General features: G+C 48.6%; 5 protein-coding genes across 12 annotated transcripts; 1 reads left to right on the top strand and 4 right to left on the bottom strand.

Moving 5' to 3' along the window:
* Positions 1-220: 220 nt before the first annotated feature.
* LOC123181479 (F-box protein SKIP23) lies at positions 221-2,063 on the bottom strand. Its single transcript, XM_044593748.1, has 2 exons — positions 1,950-2,063; positions 221-1,772 (listed from the first exon to the last, which is right to left on the bottom strand). The coding sequence occupies exon 2, from the start codon at positions 1,765-1,767 to the stop codon at positions 514-516; it is 1,254 nt and encodes a 417-aa protein (XP_044449683.1). The 5' UTR covers positions 1,768-1,772; positions 1,950-2,063; the 3' UTR covers positions 221-513.
* A 3,286-nt stretch (positions 2,064-5,349) lies between these two features.
* On the bottom strand, positions 5,350-7,376 carry LOC123068356 (F-box protein At2g26160). 2 transcript variants are annotated; one of them, XM_044490941.1, is made up of 2 exons: positions 7,105-7,376; positions 5,350-6,865 (listed from the first exon to the last, which is right to left on the bottom strand). In XM_044490941.1, the coding sequence occupies exon 2, from the start codon at positions 6,858-6,860 to the stop codon at positions 5,646-5,648; it is 1,215 nt and encodes a 404-aa protein (XP_044346876.1). In that variant the 5' UTR covers positions 6,861-6,865; positions 7,105-7,376; the 3' UTR covers positions 5,350-5,645. The 2 variants fall into 2 exon arrangements, with proteins under 2 accessions (XP_044346876.1, XP_044346868.1); XM_044490933.1 differs by having other exon boundaries at positions 6,941-7,222.
* Positions 7,377-8,911: 1,535 nt separating this feature from the next.
* LOC123068332 (F-box protein At2g26160) lies at positions 8,912-11,074 on the bottom strand. 2 transcript variants are annotated; one of them, XM_044490906.1, is made up of 2 exons: positions 10,825-11,074; positions 8,912-10,418 (listed from the first exon to the last, which is right to left on the bottom strand). In XM_044490906.1, the coding sequence occupies exons 1-2, from the start codon at positions 11,057-11,059 to the stop codon at positions 9,286-9,288; spliced, it is 1,368 nt and encodes a 455-aa protein (XP_044346841.1). In that variant the 5' UTR covers positions 11,060-11,074; the 3' UTR covers positions 8,912-9,285. The 2 variants fall into 2 exon arrangements, with proteins under 2 accessions (XP_044346841.1, XP_044346849.1); XM_044490914.1 differs by having other exon boundaries at positions 10,573-10,850.
* Positions 11,075-11,112: 38 nt separating this feature from the next.
* Positions 11,113-12,746, top strand: LOC123068346 (ras-related protein RABA1f). Its single transcript, XM_044490924.1, has 2 exons — positions 11,113-11,487; positions 12,024-12,746. Exons 1-2 carry the CDS (start codon positions 11,270-11,272, stop codon positions 12,454-12,456), a joined length of 651 nt encoding a protein of 216 aa, XP_044346859.1. The 5' UTR covers positions 11,113-11,269; the 3' UTR covers positions 12,457-12,746.
* A 330-nt stretch (positions 12,747-13,076) lies between these two features.
* Positions 13,077-18,011, bottom strand: LOC123068302 (probable E3 ubiquitin-protein ligase ZFP1). Of its 6 annotated transcripts, none has more exons than XM_044490897.1 (9): positions 17,756-18,011; positions 17,048-17,103; positions 16,857-16,940; positions 15,561-16,386; positions 15,004-15,330; positions 14,870-14,904; positions 14,074-14,172; positions 13,815-13,970; positions 13,077-13,546 (listed from the first exon to the last, which is right to left on the bottom strand). In XM_044490897.1, the coding sequence occupies exons 4-9, from the start codon at positions 16,327-16,329 to the stop codon at positions 13,412-13,414; spliced, it is 1,521 nt and encodes a 506-aa protein (XP_044346832.1). In that variant the 5' UTR covers positions 16,330-16,386; positions 16,857-16,940; positions 17,048-17,103; positions 17,756-18,011; the 3' UTR covers positions 13,077-13,411. The 6 variants fall into 6 exon arrangements, with proteins under 6 accessions (XP_044346832.1, XP_044346817.1, XP_044346825.1 ...); XM_044490882.1 differs by having other exon boundaries at positions 14,870-15,330; positions 15,561-15,956; positions 16,044-16,386; XM_044490890.1 differs by having other exon boundaries at positions 14,870-15,330; positions 15,561-15,947; positions 16,044-16,386.
* Positions 18,012-20,711: the final 2,700 nt, after the last annotated feature.

Genomic DNA, 20,711 nt, shown 5'->3' with positions numbered 1-20,711 from the left:
TACTCCGCCATCATAAGTTCAGACAAACACTGATTAAAGGCACTTAACAAAGTAGTAACAAAGTTCAGATAGATACTACTAATGCAATTCGCGGCTCCTAGGAGAACCACTGAACACGATACCAACCACCATACATACCATGGTCAGATGGATAACACATGTGAGCAGCCTTGCACAATAACCGTCAAACAACATGACAACAAAATAACCACAGTGCAGGTTGAAAACCGATGCAGTTAACAGCTTGCATAGTGACCACCATAATAAATTCAGACAATCACTGATACATGGCAACTATGGCATAAGAAAGTTAAATACTCTTCACTAAGGCATTTCACGGCTTGTATGGGACCACCGAACACCATAATGAACCGCCATGTTTACCACAGCCAGATAGATAACCTGCGAGCAGCTTGCAAAATAAAGGATGGACACCAACATCTACAGCATGGTTATATAAACATGGGAATAGCTTGTATAGCAACAAGTCAACAACAATATAACACCTTCAATTCAGTCCCGGGGGAATAGCCATGCTGCCAGACGCATCTCCTTGCGGCGCTTCCAGGAAATCATTGGATGAGGGGAAGAGACATCGCCGAGTCTCATGTCGTAGGAGCTGCAAGATGTGTTGTCCTCATCGTAGAAGTAGTCCACACGATGCTCGTCATCGTCATCCAAAAAGAAGATGCGATTGCCCAGTAAGCCATACCGAGACACGGACAGAGCCCTGGAGCACCTTCGCCCTAGAAACGGAGCCTGGTCATCCCCCACGGTCGACACCTTGATCCACTGTGAGTGCTCAAAGTCAGCCTTGAATGCCTCAAACTCGCTCTTTCCAGCAACGATTTTACTGGTCACTCCAGGTCTAGGAGGCTGGCACCAAATCTCCCTGCGTACCATCAGCAAGGCGCCACACGATTCAACCAGATAGACCTTCTTGACGGGCATGACGGGTACAGAGTTCTCTCGACACACAACATGGTAGACGCTGAGGTCCCCCTTGTAGCAGCGGTCACCCTTGGCCTTGATGACCCTTCCAACCCGAGAAACCTGTGGATCGCCGGTGCTTTGGTCACTGCTGACGTTCACCACAAGGAGGTCCTCGTCATCGGCAATGGCGTAGAGCTTTCCCTGGTAGAACACCATGTCTTCAAAATCCTTACACTCATCGCATGCACGTACCGACCATGACAAGGCCCCTGGCTGGCACATTAGGATCTGACTGGTGTATTCAACACCGACCAGTGCAGCAACGAGGTTTGGCGAGCACATGAGTAGCTTAATTATGTGCAGCTCGCGTGAGTCATTGATATGCATCCATGTGCAGAAGGGTTGGGCACATTTCGCCTTTCCCACATCTGACCACTTAGCGACTGCATTTGGAGGCCGTAGTCGGACACTTGAGAGAGCAGGGAGCGTCACGGTAGCCCTGGAGAACGGGTTGACAAGGAAGCACCCATCGTCGTGCGGAAAGACAAGCCAGCTGCCGCAGGCGCTCTTGTACCCAGCGAAGCCGCAGCCGGGGAAGTGGAAGAGCTCGTCATAGGGGAGGCTGTAGAAGGTGCCGTCAGGGAGCGCGAGCAGCGGCAGTGGAGGGGGCATCAGCTTCTGCCTGGCTGCGGCACGCCACTGTGGGCACACCGCGGCGAACCGGGCGCGGTCGGCGTATGCGGGGAGCAAGCGGAGCACCAGGCCTGCCAGTTCCAGCGGGAGGGCTGACCACGACGACGGTGGCTGCCAGTGCCGTTCGTTCTCTGCTGCCATCGGTCCTACAGTGCAAAGAAGAAACTGCATCAGCAACATTTTTTTCCCGGGCGGAGGCAATGCGCCGAACACCTTGCGCGCATTGCCAGCTGCCGCGGGGTGAGGAGGGAGCGAGATCCAAACCCCACCGAGAGGGCAAGGGGAGAGGTGGAACGCTCGTGAAGTGAAGGAGTGGCGGGTACCAGGGAGACCGTCGCCCTCCCGGTGCCGGAGATGGGGTCGAGTTGCTGTCCCCGCCGCGCTGCGGGCTGCGGCTGCTGTCGCTGGCGTGCAGAATGGAGCGAGTGGAGTGTAGCTGCCCGAACGGGGCCGTGTCAAAGTGAGCGAGTGCTAGGCTGTGGATACGTACAGCCCAGGCCCACACAAGGCGTATGGGCCGCATGCTCTCTCACTACAAAACAAAATAAAAAGAGGTTTCCGCCTTCTCGTTTTATGAGAGAGAAACATTACCCCTCAAAAAAATGAGAGAGAAACAATTTCGATTTCAGTTCAGTCGGCGATGTAGACTTCGAGATCGAGGTCAATAAAAAAACGCCTGACATGTGAAAGAAAATGTACACAAATATCCTAAAACAGTTTCTAATATGCTGACGGTTTATGGAAAAAACATTTAGGTATACAAAAATTAATGTTCCGTATAGATCTTTTTTATTGAAGTGTTAGGGCCCGTTCGGATTCACTCCACTCCACAACTCTGGTCCAAGAGCCGACGGAGCTGACTCGAACGCTGCAACTCCATGGAGTCGACGGAGCGGAGCGGAGCGATACGCAGATGAAAATCACAGAGCTGGGAGTGGGCTGCTTCGTAGATCCTGGAAACGAAGGAGTTCGTCAAATTTACAACACACTGCGACCGATAAGTTGCGTACCGCTTCGTTCATGTTATGTTGAAAATCACTAATTAAGAAGTACTCGTTGCAAAGAACACTTCATTTTCTCAGATCGTAACAAGTGGCGCACATGTAGCGCACCACTTGTCGTAACCTGAAAGTTTTCCCTTTTTTCGTAGATCAGTTTATTCAAAACGTTTTATCTCTTAAACCGTGCGTTCAAACCTCGAACCGTTTTCACTATTGGATTCCTCGCGTCGAGATCTTCAAAACTAGATCCCATGTTGATAGGTTTTGACGAACTTTTTTTCATGAAAGAAACCGGACGAAAAAAACCAGACGGAAAACCCGAACCGAGAGCATGGTTTTTTTCTCTTTCCGAAAAAGGCACGCCCGTGCCTCTCGCAAAATCACAACCGTGTCTCTCGTGGAAGCAAAACCGTGACTCTCGTGTAAGGAAAAAAACAGAAAACACGTTTTTTTTCGTTTTCGAGAGGCACGGCCGTGACTCTCGCGAAAACATAACCGTGCCTCTCGCGAAAGCAAAACAGTGACTCTCGCGAAAGAAAAAAAAACAGAAAACGCGTATTTTTTCCCTTTTTGAGAGGCACGGCCGTGACTTTCGCGTAAGCACAACCGTGCCTCTCACGAAAGCAAAACCGTGACTCTCACAAACGAAAAAAAACAGAAAACGCGTTTTGTTTTTCTCTTTCCGAGAGGCACGGCCGTGACTATCGCGAAAGCACAACCGTGCCTCTCACGAAAGCAAAAACGTGACTCTCGTGAAAGAAAAAAAACAGAAAACGCATATTTTTTCCCTTTCCGAGAGGCACGGGCGTGCCTCTCGTGGAAGCAAAACCGTGACTCTCACGAACGAAAAAAAACAAAAAATGCATTTTGTTTTTCCCTTTCCGAGACGCACGGCCGTGACTCTCGCGAAAGCACAACCGTGCCTCTCACAAAAGTAAAACCGTGACTCTTGCGAAAGAAAAAAAAACAGAAAACGCGTTTTTTTTCGTTTCCAAGAGGCACGGCCGTGACTCTCGCTAAAGCACAACCATGCCTCTCGCGGAAGAAAACCATGACTTTCACGAAAGAAAAAGAAACGTGTTTTTTCGCGTAAATTTTTTTTGATCGAAAAGCTAAGAAAGACCGGGGGAAAACCAAAACATCGAAAAAAATCGAAAAAACCCTGTTTAGAAAACCGGAAACGCGTGCGGAAAAAAAAGAAAAACAAAATCCGAAGGGAGCGTTCAGAGCGCGACATGTGGCGAATGACTGAGAGCACCACGATCGTTGCGAGGCTCCCGAAGGAGCGCTCGTTAACTAGTTGCTCCCACATTATGTCTCTCGTACCTTTTCTGTCCTGCCACATGCCCTCCGTATGGGCCCTAGGCCAGATTGGGCTTTCAGCCCATCTCATAAACTGGAGCGGAGCGAACAGGCCGAACAGTTTCCTCGCTCCCACAATCGATGGAGGAGCTGGAGCTCGCTTGGAGAAGCCGGAGCGTAGGATTTCGTGGAGCCGGTGGAGTACCGAACAGGCTCTTAGTCTATGAAATATGTTTATCTATTTAAGAAACATGCAACTTGCTAGTTTCAAAAAGAATAATGGGTTACACTCCTTCGTGTTGATTTGACCTCTTATAACAAAACAACGCATCCTTCTATCAGAAGAAAGCTGTACCGATCTAGTCACAAATAAACAATTTATTTTAGAAATCGCCCAATAAAAATCTATCAGCTGAAACTTTTGTAAAGCAAACATCAAAGGCTTATGTATAGGCAAAGGACAAGAAACGTAAAAAAATAAAATTTAAAGAACATCATAAACATATGATGAAAAGAGAAGAGATATAATATTACAATGAAATAATAAATAAAAAAGAGAGAAGAGGGAATATTAATGAAAGGAAAACCAAACAAAGATGTTTGTTGGGTGACCCAGCAAATGGAGGGGATGCACAGAGGATATTCTTTTTTAAAAAACTCACCCAAAATTCAAAGCAAACCTCACATGCAAATGACTCAATATTGTTTTCAAATTGCAACTGATTTTTTGAACTGCAGAAAAAATAATAAACCAAAACACTTTTTCAAATTTGAAAACATAATGTAGCTCATTGGCAGTATACATTTTTCATGCATACTGTGAATCACCAACTGATTACACAAAAGAAATTTACTGGTACATGACTCACTCTCATTTTTATTTTTGTACTGTTTGTTTCCGTTTTTTAACATTATTAAAAAAGGATCAGTTTATCCTGACAGCCAAAAGTCCACTTTGCATTAGGAATAAATATGTTTCAGCCCACTTACATGATAAATAAATATTTCATAAATTGGGTTTGATAAAAATGTATTCATAATCATAAAATTTCCAGAAAAGATTTCGGATGGCTGTATTGAAATATGTTTCAGCATCTATTTGAAATATGCATGGCAATAAAATTTGTCGCAACTTTTAGAAAAAAATTTGACAAATAAAAATATTCAATAGTACAAAATATTATCTAGGAACATGTTCCACTGTCTAATAACTGTGTAGACAGCAAAAGATGTCCCGTGCTTGAAAAAGTTTTTGAAATAGGTGTTCAGACCACAAAACTGCACAAGGCCCATCACAAGATAGCTGCTTGAGCACAAAGGAAATCTACCACTACAGTGGGTCAGAGAGTCAGAGGCCACCATGCCAAATTATTGCAAAATAGAAAATAAAAAAAATACTATGATGCATTTCAGATAAAAGTAAAGATAGTAACAGTTGAAAGCCGGCGCAATTAATAGCTTGCATAGTAACCATCATAATTAGTTCAGAGAATTACTAATACTGTACACATGGCAACTAACAGAATAACCTAGTTCAGATAAATACTGCTAATGCATTTCATGTCTTGCATGGTTTCCACTGAACACCACACCAACCATCATACATACCACGGTCAGATAGATAACATGTGAGCAGCTTGCAAAATAACCACTGAACAATAACATCTATAGCACGGTCAGATAGCCTGGTAGCAGCTTGCATAGAATAACAGTGCTTCAATCATGAGGGAAGAGCCATGCTGCCAGACGCATTTCATCGCCACGCTTCCAGGAAATGTCTGGATGAACAGAACGGTACCTGCCGGATCCCATGGCATAGGTGCCGTAAGAAGTGTTCTCCTCGGCATAGCCATACTCCGTACGATTTTCCTCATCATCATCCAAAAACAAGATGTGATCACCCGGGACCCCATACCGAGAGAAGGGCAATGACCTGGAGCACCTTCGCCCTAGAAACAACACCTGGTCAGCCCCCACCGTCGACACCTTGACCCATCCTGAATGCTCAAAGTCGGCCTTGAAAACCTCAAACGCGCTTGGTCCAGCAACAGCTCCACCGTCATGAGGAACCCGGCAGAAAATCGTCCTGCGTACCATCAGCATTGCCCCACAGGATTCAACCAGGTAGAGCTTCTTGCAGAGCATAGCGTTGTTGGTGAATGCAATTGAATACCATGGATCACCCTTGATGACTTGTCCAATCCGAGAAACCTGTGGATCCCCGGTGCTATGGTCCTCGCTGATGTTCACCACAAGAAGGTTCTCTTCTTTGGTGAGGGCGTAGAGCTTGCCCTGGTAGAATGACATGTCTTCAAACCCCTTGCACCGATCGTACGCGCGTACTGACCACGACAAGGCCCCTGGCTGGCACATCAGAATCTGGCTGGTGTACCCAATGCCGACCAGGGCAACAACTAGATTCGTCGAGCACAGGACTAGCTTACTGATGTGCAGCTCGTCCGAGTCCTTGATATGCATCCATGTGAGGTAAGGGTCGGCCAGTTTTGTCCCATGCTCATACGACCATTTAGCGACTGCGTTCGGAGGCCGGAGCCGGACGCTGGAGAGAGGAGGGAGCGTCACCGTTTCCCTGGAGAAGGGGTCGACCAGGAAGCAGCCGTCGTCGCGGGGGAAGACGAGCCAGCTGCCGCAGGCGCTCTGGTACCCGGCGAAGCCGCAGCCGGGGAAGCGGAAGGGCGTGGGGTAGGGGAGGCTGTAGAAGGTGCCGTCGGGGAGCGCGATCAGCGGCAGCGGCGGGTGCAGCCGCTGCTGCTGCCTCGCGGCGGCACGCCACTGCGGGCACACCGCGGCGAAGCGGGCGCGGTCCGCATGCGCCGGGAGCATGCTGAGCACCAGGCCGGCCAGCTCCAGCGGGATGGACGACCACGACAGCGCCGGTGGCTGCAGGTGGGGCTTCTTCTCCGCCGCCATCAACACTGCAAAACAAGCAAGCAACGGCATCAGCGAAAGCGGCGGGATTCCGACATCACGACGAGACAGAAAACACCAACGAGAATCACGGAACGGAAGCATTCCCCGGCGAGGAGGCAATGCGTCGAACATCTGGCGTGCATCGCCAGCGGAAGCGACGGGATTCGTGAGGGGGGGCCCAAATCACCGAGCGAGCAAGGGAGGAAGGAGGAAGGCCCGTGGGGAAAAGGAGGGAGGCGGGTACCGCTGCCGGAGAGGGGATCGGAGTTGCCGTGCGCGCCGGAGCTGGAGTGTGGAGTGGAGTGGAGGGGAGTGTGTGACTGCTGCGGAGTGGAGTGGAGTGGAGAGTGGAGTGTGTGGCTTCCCGAACCAACTAAAGTATCAGTCCAACTTTTTTTTTGAGGATTTTTTTTAGGGTAAGTATCAGTCCAACGACTGTGGATGCGCAGGCCCAGGCCAAGCCAAGCCGTATGGCCCGCACGCTCAGTCACTGAATAAAAGCCCACGTCGGCATAAGAAAATGAGTTCCCGCCTTCTCCTTTTCAAAGAGGAACAATGTCGATTTCAGTTGGCACTTGGCGACTTCGAGATTGATTTCAATATATTTTCCCCAATATTTACGCAATACTGTTTGAAAAAGACATGTGTGTGTGTGTGGGTGTGAAAAATAAATTGTTCAAAAGAAATTCTAAAGCATGTTTCTAATATGCCCAGGGTCCATAAAAAAAGTATAAATTGTTCCAGCGAATTTTCATGTTCGTATAGGAAAAAACTGTTGAAGTGTTATGCCGTCTACGAAATATGTTTATGCATTTAAGAAACACACAAATTGTTGCTCCCTCCTTACCAAAAATTCAGACGTTTTTGCAGTTCAATTTCGGTACAGACCAATCACCAGTAAACTATTATTATTTTTGAAGCCGACCAGCCTACAACTATCACCTGAACATTTTGTGAAACAAACATGAACACCTTATGTATATGCAAAGGCCAAGAAAAATGAAAGGAGCAATTTAAAGAAGATGATAAACAAATAATGGAAAGAGAATAGACAAAAATATAATAAACAGACTGAGAGAAGATGGAGAAAAAAAGGCATATTAAAGGAAATATTCCGCAAATGGAGCGGGTACGCAGATGATTTTACTTTTCAAACAAAGTGTACGCAATTAGGTGCGTTCAGGATTTTCCTTTAGTCAGCCAAATTTGTTTAAATCTCACGTGCAAATGACTCAATGTTGTTTTCAAATGGATCATGCGATCCTGGAGCCAAAAAAACACTCTTCATTAAGAATCCCCTATTAGATGTTGGGTGTGTTAGATCCCTTCTTTAGCCATGCTGTGGGTTGGAAGACAAGATTAAGTTTTCATTGACTGTTATTAATGTTTTAAATAAATAAATAAATAAATAATTTATAGAATTTATAGACTATGGTTGATAAATTAATATTTAATATAATAATAATAAGTTTTCCAGCAAATATCTTGTACAATTGTTTTGAAATATGTTTCAAAAACCATAAAAGGACCATAAAATGTTCTTGCAGCTTTTACAAATTTTGACAATTAAAAATATTCCATACAAATAAATTATCTACGAACATGTCCCACCGTCTAATGATTGCTTTCACAGAAAAAAAATTGCTAGATACATGAAAAAGTTGCTGAAATGTGTTCAAGCCACACTAACAGCACAACTGCGCAAGGATCAGCACAACTTCAGCTAAAAACAAATCTACAGGGAGTCACACACCACCATGCCAAATCATCGCAGCATAGAAAAAAGACCATGACACCAATGATACATATAAGCAGTTATGCGTTTTAAACATCTTCCATACGCACAATAACAATCAAAGGTACCAGTTGAAGACCAATGCAGTTAACAGCTTGCACATTAACGACCATAAATTAGTTCAGAGTACCAGAATAAGACTGTAACTAACAGAGTAACCTAGTTCAGATAAAAGAGACCACCATGTCAAAGATACAGAGAAGAAGTTATGCATTTTGAGTTTTTTCGTAGGCACAGGCAACAACCACAGTACCAGTTGAAAACCGACACAGTCAACAGCTTGCATATCAACCACCACAATTACTAGTTCAGACAAGTACTAATACACGCACTTAACAGAGTAACCTAGCTCAGATAAATTACTACTAATGCATTTCATGGCTTGCATGGGTTCCACTGAACACCACACCAACTACCATACATACCACGGTCAGATAGGTAACATGTGAGCAGCTTGCAAAGAAACCACTGAACAACAACAGCTATGGCACGGTCAGATAACCCAGAAGCAGCATGCATAGGGATAACAGTTTAACACCTCCGCTTCAGTCCTGCGGGAAGAGCCATGCTGCCAGACGCATCTCATCGCCACGCTTCCAGGAAATATCTGGATGAACAGAACGGACTCTGTCAGATCTTGTCATAGGTGCCGAAAGAAGTGTTCTCCTTGTCATAGCCATACTCCACAAGATTCTCCTCATCATCATCCAAGAAAAAGATGTGACCATCGGGGATCCCATAGTGAGACAAGGACAAAACCATGGAGCACCTTCGCCCTAGAAACATCAAACCCCCCAAAGCCGACACCTCAACCCACCGTGAATGCTCAAAGTCAGCCTCAAAAACCTCAAAGCTGCTCTCTCTGGCAACAACTTCACCGCGCACTCCAGGTGCAGGTACCTGGCACCAAACCGCCCTCCGTACCATCAGCAACGCCCCATGCCACTCCACCAGGTAGAGCTTCTTGCAGGGCATAGTGTTGTCATTGAACACAATTGGATTCCATGGCTCACCCTCGATGACTTGTCCAATCCGAGAGACCTGCGGGTCGCTGGTGCTTTGGTCCTGGCTGATGTTAACCACAAGAAGGTTCTCGTCATTGGCAATGGCGTAGAGCTTTCCCTGGTAAAATGACATGTCTTCGAACCGCTTGCACCGATCGTAGGCGCGTACTGACCACGACAAGGCCCCTGGCTGGCACATGAGAATCTGACTGGTGTGTCCAATGCCGACTAGTGCAGCAACGAGATTTGGCGAGCATAGGATTAGCTTACTTATGTGCAGCTTCTCAGATGTATTGATATGCATCCATGTAGTGTAAGGTGCCGCATATTTCACGGTGCCCTCCTCTGACCATTTGGCGACTGCATTTGCAGGCCGAAGCCGGACGCTGGAGAGAGGAGGGAGCGTCACTGTTTCCCTAGAGAAGGGGTTGACCAAAAAGCAGCCGTCGTCACGGGGGAAGACGAGCCAGTTGCCACAGGCACTCTGATACCCAGCAAAGCCGCAGCCAGGGAAGCGGAAGGGCTTGGTATACGGTAGGCTGTAGAAGGTGTTGTCAGGCAGCGCGAGCAGTGGCAGTGGCGGGGGCAGCAGCTGCTCCCGCTTTGCGGTGGCACGCCACTGTGGGCACACCGAGGCGAAGCGGGCGCGGTCGGCGTACGTGGGGAGCAGGCGGAGCACCAGGCCGGCCAGGTCGAGCGGGATGGACGACCACGACAGCGCCGGCTGCGAGTGCGGCTTCTTCTCCGCTGTCATCGGCCCTGCAAGCGCAAAGAAACGACACCATCAGCGAGACAGCGACCACACTGCCCTTTCATCGAACCCCAACCATCCATTCCAACCAAATACAGCGAGAAGAATGACTGCACGGCACGGCAGCAGCATTTGGTTGCGCAGAGGCAATGCGTCGAACACCTTGCGCGCACGGCTCGCGAACGCGGCGGGAGCTGCGACGGACGGATGGAACCCCAGACCCACACCCCGCGCGGCAAGAGGCGAGGCCAGAGATCATAGGCGTCCCCTCGCCAGAGCAGGCGTCGATCTGCCGTAAGCGCCACATGGCCAGAGGCACGGCGGGCGCGCCCAAGGCCATCCCGGCTCCCAAGCCCTCCTAGCGAGCGGGAGAGGAATGCGGAAGAGGCGCGAGGATGAGGGGGAGTCGGATACCAGAGAGAGCAGCGCCGTCGCCCCGGTGCCGTAGCTGGGGTCGTCTCGCCGTCCGCGCCGCGCCGCTCCTGCTGCCGCGGCCGTCAGTGGAGTGGAGTGTGACTGGTTCTCTCTCTCTCTCTTTTTTTTGAGTGGGAAGGACCGTGTGAAGTGAACCGGGTGAGCGCAGCCCAGGCCCATCCAACACGTATGGGCTGGACTGGGCCACCCGCTCGCTTAGAGCACACACTCCCATTCCTTGGGCCCAGGCACGTCGCGTCAGGTCGCTGGCGGCTGGCGCGGCGTGCGTGCGGCCGACTAACGGAGCGGAGCGGAGCGGAAGCCACAACAACCACGGCCGCGATACGATCTATCCAGCCAACGAGAAGCAGCGGCAAGGAGGGGAGGCCGAGGGAGCCCGCCGCCGACGAGGAAGAAGGCGGCCGGAGGGGAGAGGGAGAGGGAGATGGCTTACAGGGCGGAGGACGACTACGACTACCTGTTCAAGGTGGTGCTGATCGGGGACTCGGGGGTGGGCAAGTCCAACCTGCTCACCCGCTTCACCCGCAACGAGTTCAGCCTCGAGTCCAAGTCCACCATCGGCGTCGAGTTCGCCACCCGCAGCATCCACGTCGACGACAAGGTCGTCAAGGCCCAGATCTGGGACACCGCCGGCCAGGAGAGGTACCCATCCCCCCCATTCCAGTCCCCAGATCCACCCCCCCTCCCTCCCCTGTCGTTACAGCAGCCGGTGTGCCATGTGGATCTCATGACCCCTTGGATGCTTGGAAGCTGCAGAAGCATACACTGCTGTGTTCGATTGAAATGCTTCACTGGATGTTGAGATTTGATTTGGCATTGTGTCGATCCATACATAGCTTCCCATGATTGGGCGACCTGCCATGCTTCACTGAAGGTTCAGGGTATCATATTTTTAGCAATGTGCTGCTGCAACTGAAGATTGTGTAGGGCCAGGAGCTGACCCTGATATAGGCTTTACATGCAGTCCAACTGTTAGAGCATAATATGGGGTTTGGGGAACATGCTTGCTAGTTGACGAGGAAACATCTTGTAGCCATCAATTACAACTCCTGTGCTGAACAATTTGTAATCATCAATTGGGCAATGAGAGTGACTATTTTAATTGCCTGTGTTCAGTGAGAGCTGTTCAACTGTTACCTGCGCCAGCGACTGATCGTCGATTTGCGCTGCGTCCGCAGGTACCGGGCAATCACGAGCGCGTACTATCGCGGGGCGGTGGGCGCCCTGGTCGTCTACGACGTCACGAGGCACGTCACCTTCGAGAACGTCGAGAGGTGGCTGAGGGAGCTCAAGGACCACACGGATGCCAACATCGTGATCATGCTCGTGGGGAACAAGGCGGACCTGCGCCACCTCAGGGCCGTCCCGTCCGAGGACGCCAAGGCCTTCGCCGAGCGGGAGAACACCTTCTTCATGGAGACGTCCGCCCTCGAGGCGATGAACGTCGAGGACGCCTTCACCGAGGTGCTCTCCCAGATCTACCGCGTGGTGAGCAAGAAGGCCCTCGACATCGGCGACGACCCCGCCGCGCCCCCCAAGGGCAAGACCATCAACGTCGGCTCCAAGGACGACGTCTCCGCGGTGAAGAAATCCAACTGTTGTTCGTCTTAGCTCAAGATGGTGGCTTGGCATCTTATACTGTAGGGGAGGGCACTATGTTATTGCAGTCATAGTCCTCGTTTGTATTCATGCGCCATCAACCATATCCCAGTGTTCATTTTGCCATGTTTGATACATTTGATTCGTTCAGGACTACAGCTTTTGCTGGTATAGTTTAGGGATTTGAAAGTGTGAGTGAGGTTATCGTGAATTTCTTACAGGCCTTTCCTTGGATGTTTTCTACCTCTTGGATCTGTCTATTCCTGAGTCTGCTGATTTATTACACAGTTCCATTTCATTCAGGGGATTTGTTGTAAACTATTTTACTGTACCAAATATTTTGGCTGACTCCCATCATCAAACTAAAGTTAAAAGCCAAAAACAATTGCTAGATTATAGGTTAGGCAAAAGTTGGGCTTTTAGAGTTTGGTTTATAAGCCCCCAAAACATATATTTTTGTGCTTTTGGCTTATACCATCATGTAACAGTATTCAGTCAAAAGCAAAAAGCCAAAGCTAAGAGCATAAGAATAGATGCTTTTTGAGTTATAAACCTAACTCCAAAGGCCAAAGTTAAGCCTAACCAAACACCCCTACCCCGTCAAAATCAAAACCGCAGAACTAAGAAAACCATAGAGCATCCAGAAGAAAGAACCATTTGAGTTCTCACTTCTGATTTTTGGCAAAGGGAAATATATAGGTCTAATTACAATGTACAAATAGATAAAACGGGCAATAGGAAAACCATGATGAGAGAAGTTCAGGCACCATGGGGGTCTAAGAGCAGTCTAGGAAATGAAACCATTCTCTGGCTATACAGTTTTGGGGCAGGCTATGTCCACAACAAACCGAACAGGAAATTACAGGTAAATAACACAATCATCCAACATCTCTTATCTACAAGAAACGGAGCTGAATCTCAGTCACTGCTGCGGCAAATGATTTATTGACGCCGGTCACCCGCTGCTTCACTCTGCTGGCAAAGCTGTTGCCTTGCAGATGGGGCACAAGTTCTTCACCATCAGCCACTGCTTGATGCACGCCTCATGGTACTTGTGACCGCAGTCGAGGGTTCCTACAAGTTCTCTCGCCTCAAACTCCTCCTGCAAAGACACGGAACAAACACACTTTAGAAACTAGAGACGGGCATTGACAGCAAAACTGTATATCTGGTTAATCTAGCCGTTGATCGTGACAAAGGGGCGTATTGACTGTTCTAGGTAAATAAGCTGCTTCTAAAAAGGATAAGGAGTTACAATATTATTACTATGTAAATGTTGTCAGGTTAATTGTTTAGTACAGTACAAAACTTAGAGATTAAGATCCAGTGGTGTTATTAACACAAGAGATAGAATGTGTAAGGGAAAATACCTGGCATATAATGCAAGCATCCTTCTCCACAGACTGATCGGACCCGCGAGCTGCCCTGGGAACAACATACTGACGTACCCTCAGATTTTGACGGATGTACCTTTCTGGCAAACCGGTATGGACATCTCCAATCTGTTCTTGCAATGCTAGAAGGTCCTGCAGGAGAGCAGGACCGCATTTTATCAGTTACATACATGCAAACCCGCGAAAGTATCTGCGAGAAACTCACAATCCAGTGAGTTGGTCATCTGCTCCATACCTCATAGGTCATGCTGTCTATATCTAGCCCCATATCCCATTGTTCGTCAATAAGATGTATTGCATCATAAAATGTTGACATAGTCGCCATAGCAGCTTGCTGTATGGGCAGATTGATTACATCAGATAGCCATACTCAAAAGGAAATCACTCATAAAAGTAAGCCCAGTCATGTAGAAACACAGTATTAGTGAGGTACGGATGGCAAATTTTAATGTCTGTAGATACTAATAGAGGAAGTAGGCAAGCAAGACAACAGAAACATGATAATCACGTATCACAGCAATGGAAAAAAATGGTTTCATTTGTCTTGGCCAAAATTAGGGCATGCTATTCATGCAACACAGATTGCAGGGGAAAATACATATGGTAAAGGGCTCACAAAAAATGTTTAGATAATTTGATTTTCTAAAACTTGATGACAGGCATATTTTGAAGATTTCAAGTAAAATAAATGTGCAGCACTTCAGCAACCAAGGGCAATAATTGGCAATGTTTTCTTGAAAAAATATCCCAGAGATCTTTTATGACTAAATTCTTACATCAATTAATTACTCTTCGAAAATGAAATTGTGTTTCCAGCATAAGTATGAAGCATGCGTATCCTTGCAGAATCAAGGATTCAAGTCCAAATTATACATGCAAACGAGTAATACATCTTCTATGCCTCGCAAGAAACAGCAGGTAGACGCAAACAAAGTATCCAAGGAAGATAATGTTTTCCAGCATTAATTATGCAATTAGAGCTACATGCATGCTATCATTCCATGAGAAGAATGTATGGAAATGTGAATCACCTGAAGAAGTCTTACACTCCCATTGTAAACTTGATCTGTAAAAAATGCATGAACTGGAGGTCCATTAGTATGTCCAGAACTGGAGAAAGGCAGACATGGATCCCAGGTGAACGCCCTTCGAGAAGGATTTGCACCTTGCACCATTCCAGCAGGGTTTGCACCTTGCACCATTCCAGAAGGGTTTCCACCTTGCACCATTCCAGAAGGGTTTGTGCCTTGCACCATCCCAGAAGGGTTTGCACCTTGCACCATTCCAGAAGGGTTAGCACCTTGCACTACATTGCTTTGACGCTGAGGCCCTTGCATCTGAATATGATTAAGCATAGCAGGAGTTTGCATGCTATGCATAGGAATCTGGTTGAAATGAGGTAAAGGCCCATGAAAAGTAGCAGAAGGGCCAGCTTGGTAATCTTGAAGACTACCATTTTGCATGCCCATTGTTCCTGGATGAGCAAACTGACCTGTTAAAAAAGCAAGATTTTCGATTACCTCTCCACATCTCACTCACAGAATTATATCCTATAGCCAGGCCATAACTTATAAAAGGTTACAGTTAATCTAACTAATGAAAGCTACCAAGAATATAAGCCACTAATTATCCAATGAAAACTACTGACAGCCATAAAAAGGTGCCTTGAATCATCACTTAGCAAAACAATTTCACTTTTATTAATCACGAAGGTATACTTACCTGAAGGATTGTGGACTGCATTGTTGTATGCCCAGTGTGGGACTCCATCAGCAATAACATTTGCAGGGTGTGTAGTCCATGTATTGCCCTGGCCCATGTGACCAGCTGGAAATACATAGTTACCATGACGCACCAATGCTGGGTGAGTAGCCATTGGTGATGGCCTGTTTGGTCCATCAGCAGAAGAGCCATTTGGTGCACCATGTGATTCAAATGAAGCACACCATGTCCATTGTGCAGGATTCTGAGGCACATGAGCAGATGAACTCGAGCTTGCAAATCCATGATCAAAATGATGGCCACTCTCAGTTACAGCATTCCTCGTTTTCATGGATTGTCTGGTAGCATCACCAAAACTGCTACTGCTGCTACTCACATCCCTAGCTCCTGTGGCAACTTGATGATATGAAGGTGAGGGTGGTGGATTGCCCTGTCCAAAACTTGCATGAGGAACATATCTGTTCACAGATGGTGTTGGCATACCGGGATTGTACATAGTCGATGGGTAGACAAAACTCGGATCAACGCCTCCATATGGGTATAAATTCTGAGCATGCTGGCGCTGATTATTAATGCTCTCATAGTAACTCCGTGAATCATGGACTCCATCACTAGTAGTATTTCCTGGAACTCCAAGAGCAACTTGCACGCCCTGATTGGATAAATTACTCCCAGTGCCACCATTATTGTAATTTTCAGGCTGAGCTTGTCCTTCCTCTGATTCAAGATTATCACCCTGATGTGTCCAACACATATTTCTATGTGGCATGATGCCAACCACAATGCCCTTGCTTATGGATCAACAATGCTTTTTCATTAACTCTTCCTGCAAATCAGATTAACTAAATATGGTCAGCAGTCAGTCCAAACCCTGTAAGTCGACATGCAAAATGCGAGGAAAACATGTTTTCTTAAGTAGTCATGGTAGAGGACAAAAACTTCAGAGAGATATCAATTTGGCAAGAACAGGCATTCTTCAGCTGTAGATAAGGCTTAGCATCAGCAATCTTGATAAACATAATGGCGACAGAAAACTGTACACTAATTGTGGAGGATGAACAGACACAGATCTAGTGCCAGCATAAGAACATACACAAAGCATAAACTTACAACAGAGCATTAAATGAATAAAATCGGGACATATTAGTTTGACATGTTTTAATCTCATAGCATTTTGGAATAGTTTGCAGATGAATAAATTATCATCATAAAAATGGAAATGAGGTGTAAATTTCCTGCACAGACAAGGATCAACCATAACATCATTTATTGATAAAGAACAAACTTGGAACTAACAATTAAACATGATGGCAGATTTAGAACTCAATTACTCTGCTCAGGCAATACCCTTGGGTCTTGGTAATCTTCCAGACTTAAAACCTGCAGTAATAGAATCAAGATGAGAGAGAGAACAGACAGCAATTGGCAATTGAAATAGTTTACTGTCACTTAGACGACGAAGAGTAAAAACAAGAGTGTTTAGCCACCTGAAAATCAGACTGATGTGTATCATTAAGCAGTTCTACCCTGTACCGACAGCTCACTGCAAAAAGCCAAAAACAGCAGCATTAATAGCTAATTAACTACACTCGCTCGTCCAGACACATCCCCCACCCGAATAATCTGCATCCATACATCATGTTAATTCATCAGTAACTAATCTAAAAGCCAGCACGCTGTGAAAAAAAATGCCCAGCCAAGAGCACTGCATGTATGATGCAGTCCAGTGCCCACACCACGGTTGCAGAAATCAACTCTGAACGGCATCACCCAAATCAATATCGTTGAACCCACAGGCCACTCTAGCGGCGCTGCCGTCACACAAACATCCGTTTCAACTCTGAACGGCATCACCCAAAGCATAAACACATATTCAGACAGAGACAGCAGCGCCTCCTGGCCCCGAATTACAGAAACACGGTCCAAGGATGAAATGAAAAACCTTAGGCAATCAATCTCGTGAAATCAAGTTAACATGGCTCGAATTCCAGCAAAGATCACTGTCCAGTTCAACGAGCAGCCCACCATTTGCCCGGTTCGCGTCGAGCTGAGAGCTGCTCCCCCCCCGCCCCACTCGCTCTAAAAATAAACCGCCCGCGGCAACCGAATGCGTGCGGGCGGATCTAGAGGCGCGCGCAGAAATCCTAGAGCCCAGTGGGGCTTACCTAGCCACGGGTGAGAAGGAACGAAATTACCTCGGAACCCGTGCCCGGGAAATCCGGGCGCGCCGGCTGACGCAGCGAGGAGGGACGGCGATTTGGAGGGGCGCGGACGAGGATGAGCAGGGAACGGCGGCGACGGCGAGAGGGAAGTGGACGGCGTTCGAGCAGAACGGGGCGGGGCGGGTCAGGCGGAGGAGGGCGAAAGGGTACGGGAGGAAGAGGAGGAGGAAGCCATGGGGCGGCAGTTCGTTCGTATTATGGCCACTGACTCTCGGTGGACGGCGGCATTTCGCTAATTAAATAGGTAAACGAATTACCATAGGGGCAAAAACTGATGAAATGAAAGTACTAAAACAGCCCTATGTGTTTTTCCTTTCTTTTTCCTTACGCCGATCTACAGCTTCTGGTGTTTTATTTGAGAAAAAACATGTTTAGAGTTAGTAATCCGGTGGGGGGATAAGGAGGGGGGAGAGTTGATCGACGGCGGGGCATCACCGGGATCTGGACGTGAGCCCCCCCTCCCCCTCACTTGCACCGCTCCGTTCACCCCTTGCTCCATATCGTCGCGTCGTCCCTGTCGTTGTCCCACCTCGCCGCCTCAATCGCCCCCGCCCGGAATTTCGTCCTCCTCCCCCTGACCCACCCCGTCCCACCCCAATCCGGCCTCCGCAACTGCCGCCCCGCCCCGCTCAGTTCGACCGCCGACTCCTTCCCTCTCGCCAGCACCGCTATTCCCCGCTTCTCTTCGTCATGCCTCTCCCAACCGTCGTTCTTCCTTGCTGCCTCAGTCGACCCCCCCCCCCCCCCGAATTTTCGGGCATCGTTCCCGAGGTAACATCATTTATTCTCACCCGTGGCTAACTAAACCTCATTGTGCTCTAGAATTTCCGTGTCCGCGTCTAGATCCACCCAAGGGCATTCGGCTGCCGCGGGCGGTTATTCTTGGCGTGAGTGGGGGGAGCAGCTCCCAACTCGAGGAGAACATGGCATAGGCTGCTCGTTGACCCAGACAGTGATCTTCACAAGGATTCGATGGCTAGATGAAGAAGGTGGATCTCCATTGTGAGATGGTGGGGTGGACTGGAAGGATGGGCACGGGAAGGAGGGGGTGGATCTCCATTGTGTGATGGTGGGGTGGACTAGAAGGATGGGCGCGAGAAAGAGGGGGTGGATCTCCATTGCGCGACGGTGGGTGGACTGGAAGGATGGGCGCGAGAAAGAGGGGGTGGATCTCCATTGCGCGACGGTGGGGTGGACTGGAAGGATGGGTGCGAGAAAGAGGCGTGGATCTCCATTGCGTAGCGGTGGGGTGGACCGGAAGGATGGTCATATCACAAGAGCGAGGGTGTGGATCTCCATTGCGCGAAGGTGAGGTGGACTGGAAGGATGGACATGAGAAGAAGGGGTGGATCTCCATTGCGCGACAGTGGGGTGGACCGGAAGGATGGTCATATCACAAGAACGAGGGGGTGGATCTCCATTGCGCGACGGTGAGGTGGACTGGGAGGATGGGCATGAGAAGAAGGGGGTGCATCTCCATTGCGCGATGGTGGGGTGGACTGGAAGGATGGGCACGAGAAAGAGAGGGTGATCTCCATTGCGCGGCGGTGGGGTGGACCAGAAGGATGGTCATATCACAAGAACGAGGGGGCGGATCTCCATTGCACGACGGTGGGGTGGATTGGAAGGATGGGCATGAGAAGAAGGGGGTGGATCTCCATTGTGCGACAGTAGGGTGGATTGGAAGGATGGGCGCGAGAAGGAGGGGGTGGATCTCCATTGCGCGGCGGTGGGGTGGACTGGAAGGATGGGAGCGAGAAGGAGGGGTGGATCTCCATTGCGTGGCGGTGGGGTGGACCGGAAGGATGTTCACAAGAACGAGGGGGTGGATCGCAATTGCTCGACGGTGAGGTGGACTGGAAGGATGGGCATGAGAAGAAGGGGGTGGATTTCCATTGCTCGACGGTTGGGTGGACTGAATGGGTGGGGCGAGAAGAAGGGTGGACGAAAGTCTGGAAAAGAGCATAGGGATGTTTGGCGGTGGAAGGTTTCGAAGAAGAAGACTGGTATAAAAAGAGGAGCCATGTGTATGAAGCGTGAAAAGGGGTCAGGACCGGGCAACACTTTACTACCGCGGCACCGATCTTTTATTTACCTATTCCGTCATGACACATTGCCGCAGGCGCACCCCTCGCGATGAATGCATTTTCTTAATTCATACCTCGACGAGGATCGGGTAATTAAATTTGAGGATACAAATGTCTTGCGTATTGGGGAAGCAATTAATTTTTATACAAAACAATTATCTTGGTGTTTTCCATTTTACGGCCCAAAAATGTTTGCATTGGCTTCGATAGATTTGAGTTATGCAAAAAAAGGAAAAGAAAATGCAATCCTTTTTTCCGATTGATGCGGGGAGGAGGGCAAAGACGTAATTTCCAACGACGTCAGTAACCGGTGGACGTGAGCAGGGCATATCTTTTCACCCTCACTGATAAAATGGTAGCAAAAGCAAAAAAGAAAGGAGGGAAAACAATAAACACACACGGCATTAATTGATGAGCACCAGGATAAACATCGCCAGCCCAACGCCACGCAGTGCATTTCGTCCTCACGCACATACGCACGGCGTCACTGCCGTCCATCCATGCATCTCCGCCAGCAGAAAAGCTTCCGTTTTCCCCGCACGTTTCGACCCCAACAAAATACGTTGCGCGGCGTCGTGGGCACGCTTCCTCGGCTCCCCGGACACGTGGACATGCTTCTGGCTCACCCTTGCAGAAAGTCAGAAACGCATGCACGCTTTCCAGCCCCATCGCCGCATGCGCTCGCTCCGGGGCCAAAATTAAAGCCGCTCGCGCGAGTACAAATTTGCGCCTGGACGTAAAGCCCATGACGACAGGGGCACTGCTGGCTGGGTACGTAGCGGCCGAGAGCTCGGGTTGTTGGCGGTGCGTCGCGTAGGGAGCACCGGTAAGCCATGCATGCA

This window comes from Triticum aestivum, chromosome 1A (genome assembly GCF_018294505.1).
Source record: "Triticum aestivum cultivar Chinese Spring chromosome 1A, IWGSC CS RefSeq v2.1, whole genome shotgun sequence".
Taxonomy (NCBI): domain Eukaryota; kingdom Viridiplantae; phylum Streptophyta; class Magnoliopsida; order Poales; family Poaceae; genus Triticum; species Triticum aestivum.
Note: the sequence above shows the minus strand (reverse complement) of the source record. Positions and strands in the feature narration are given on the sequence as shown.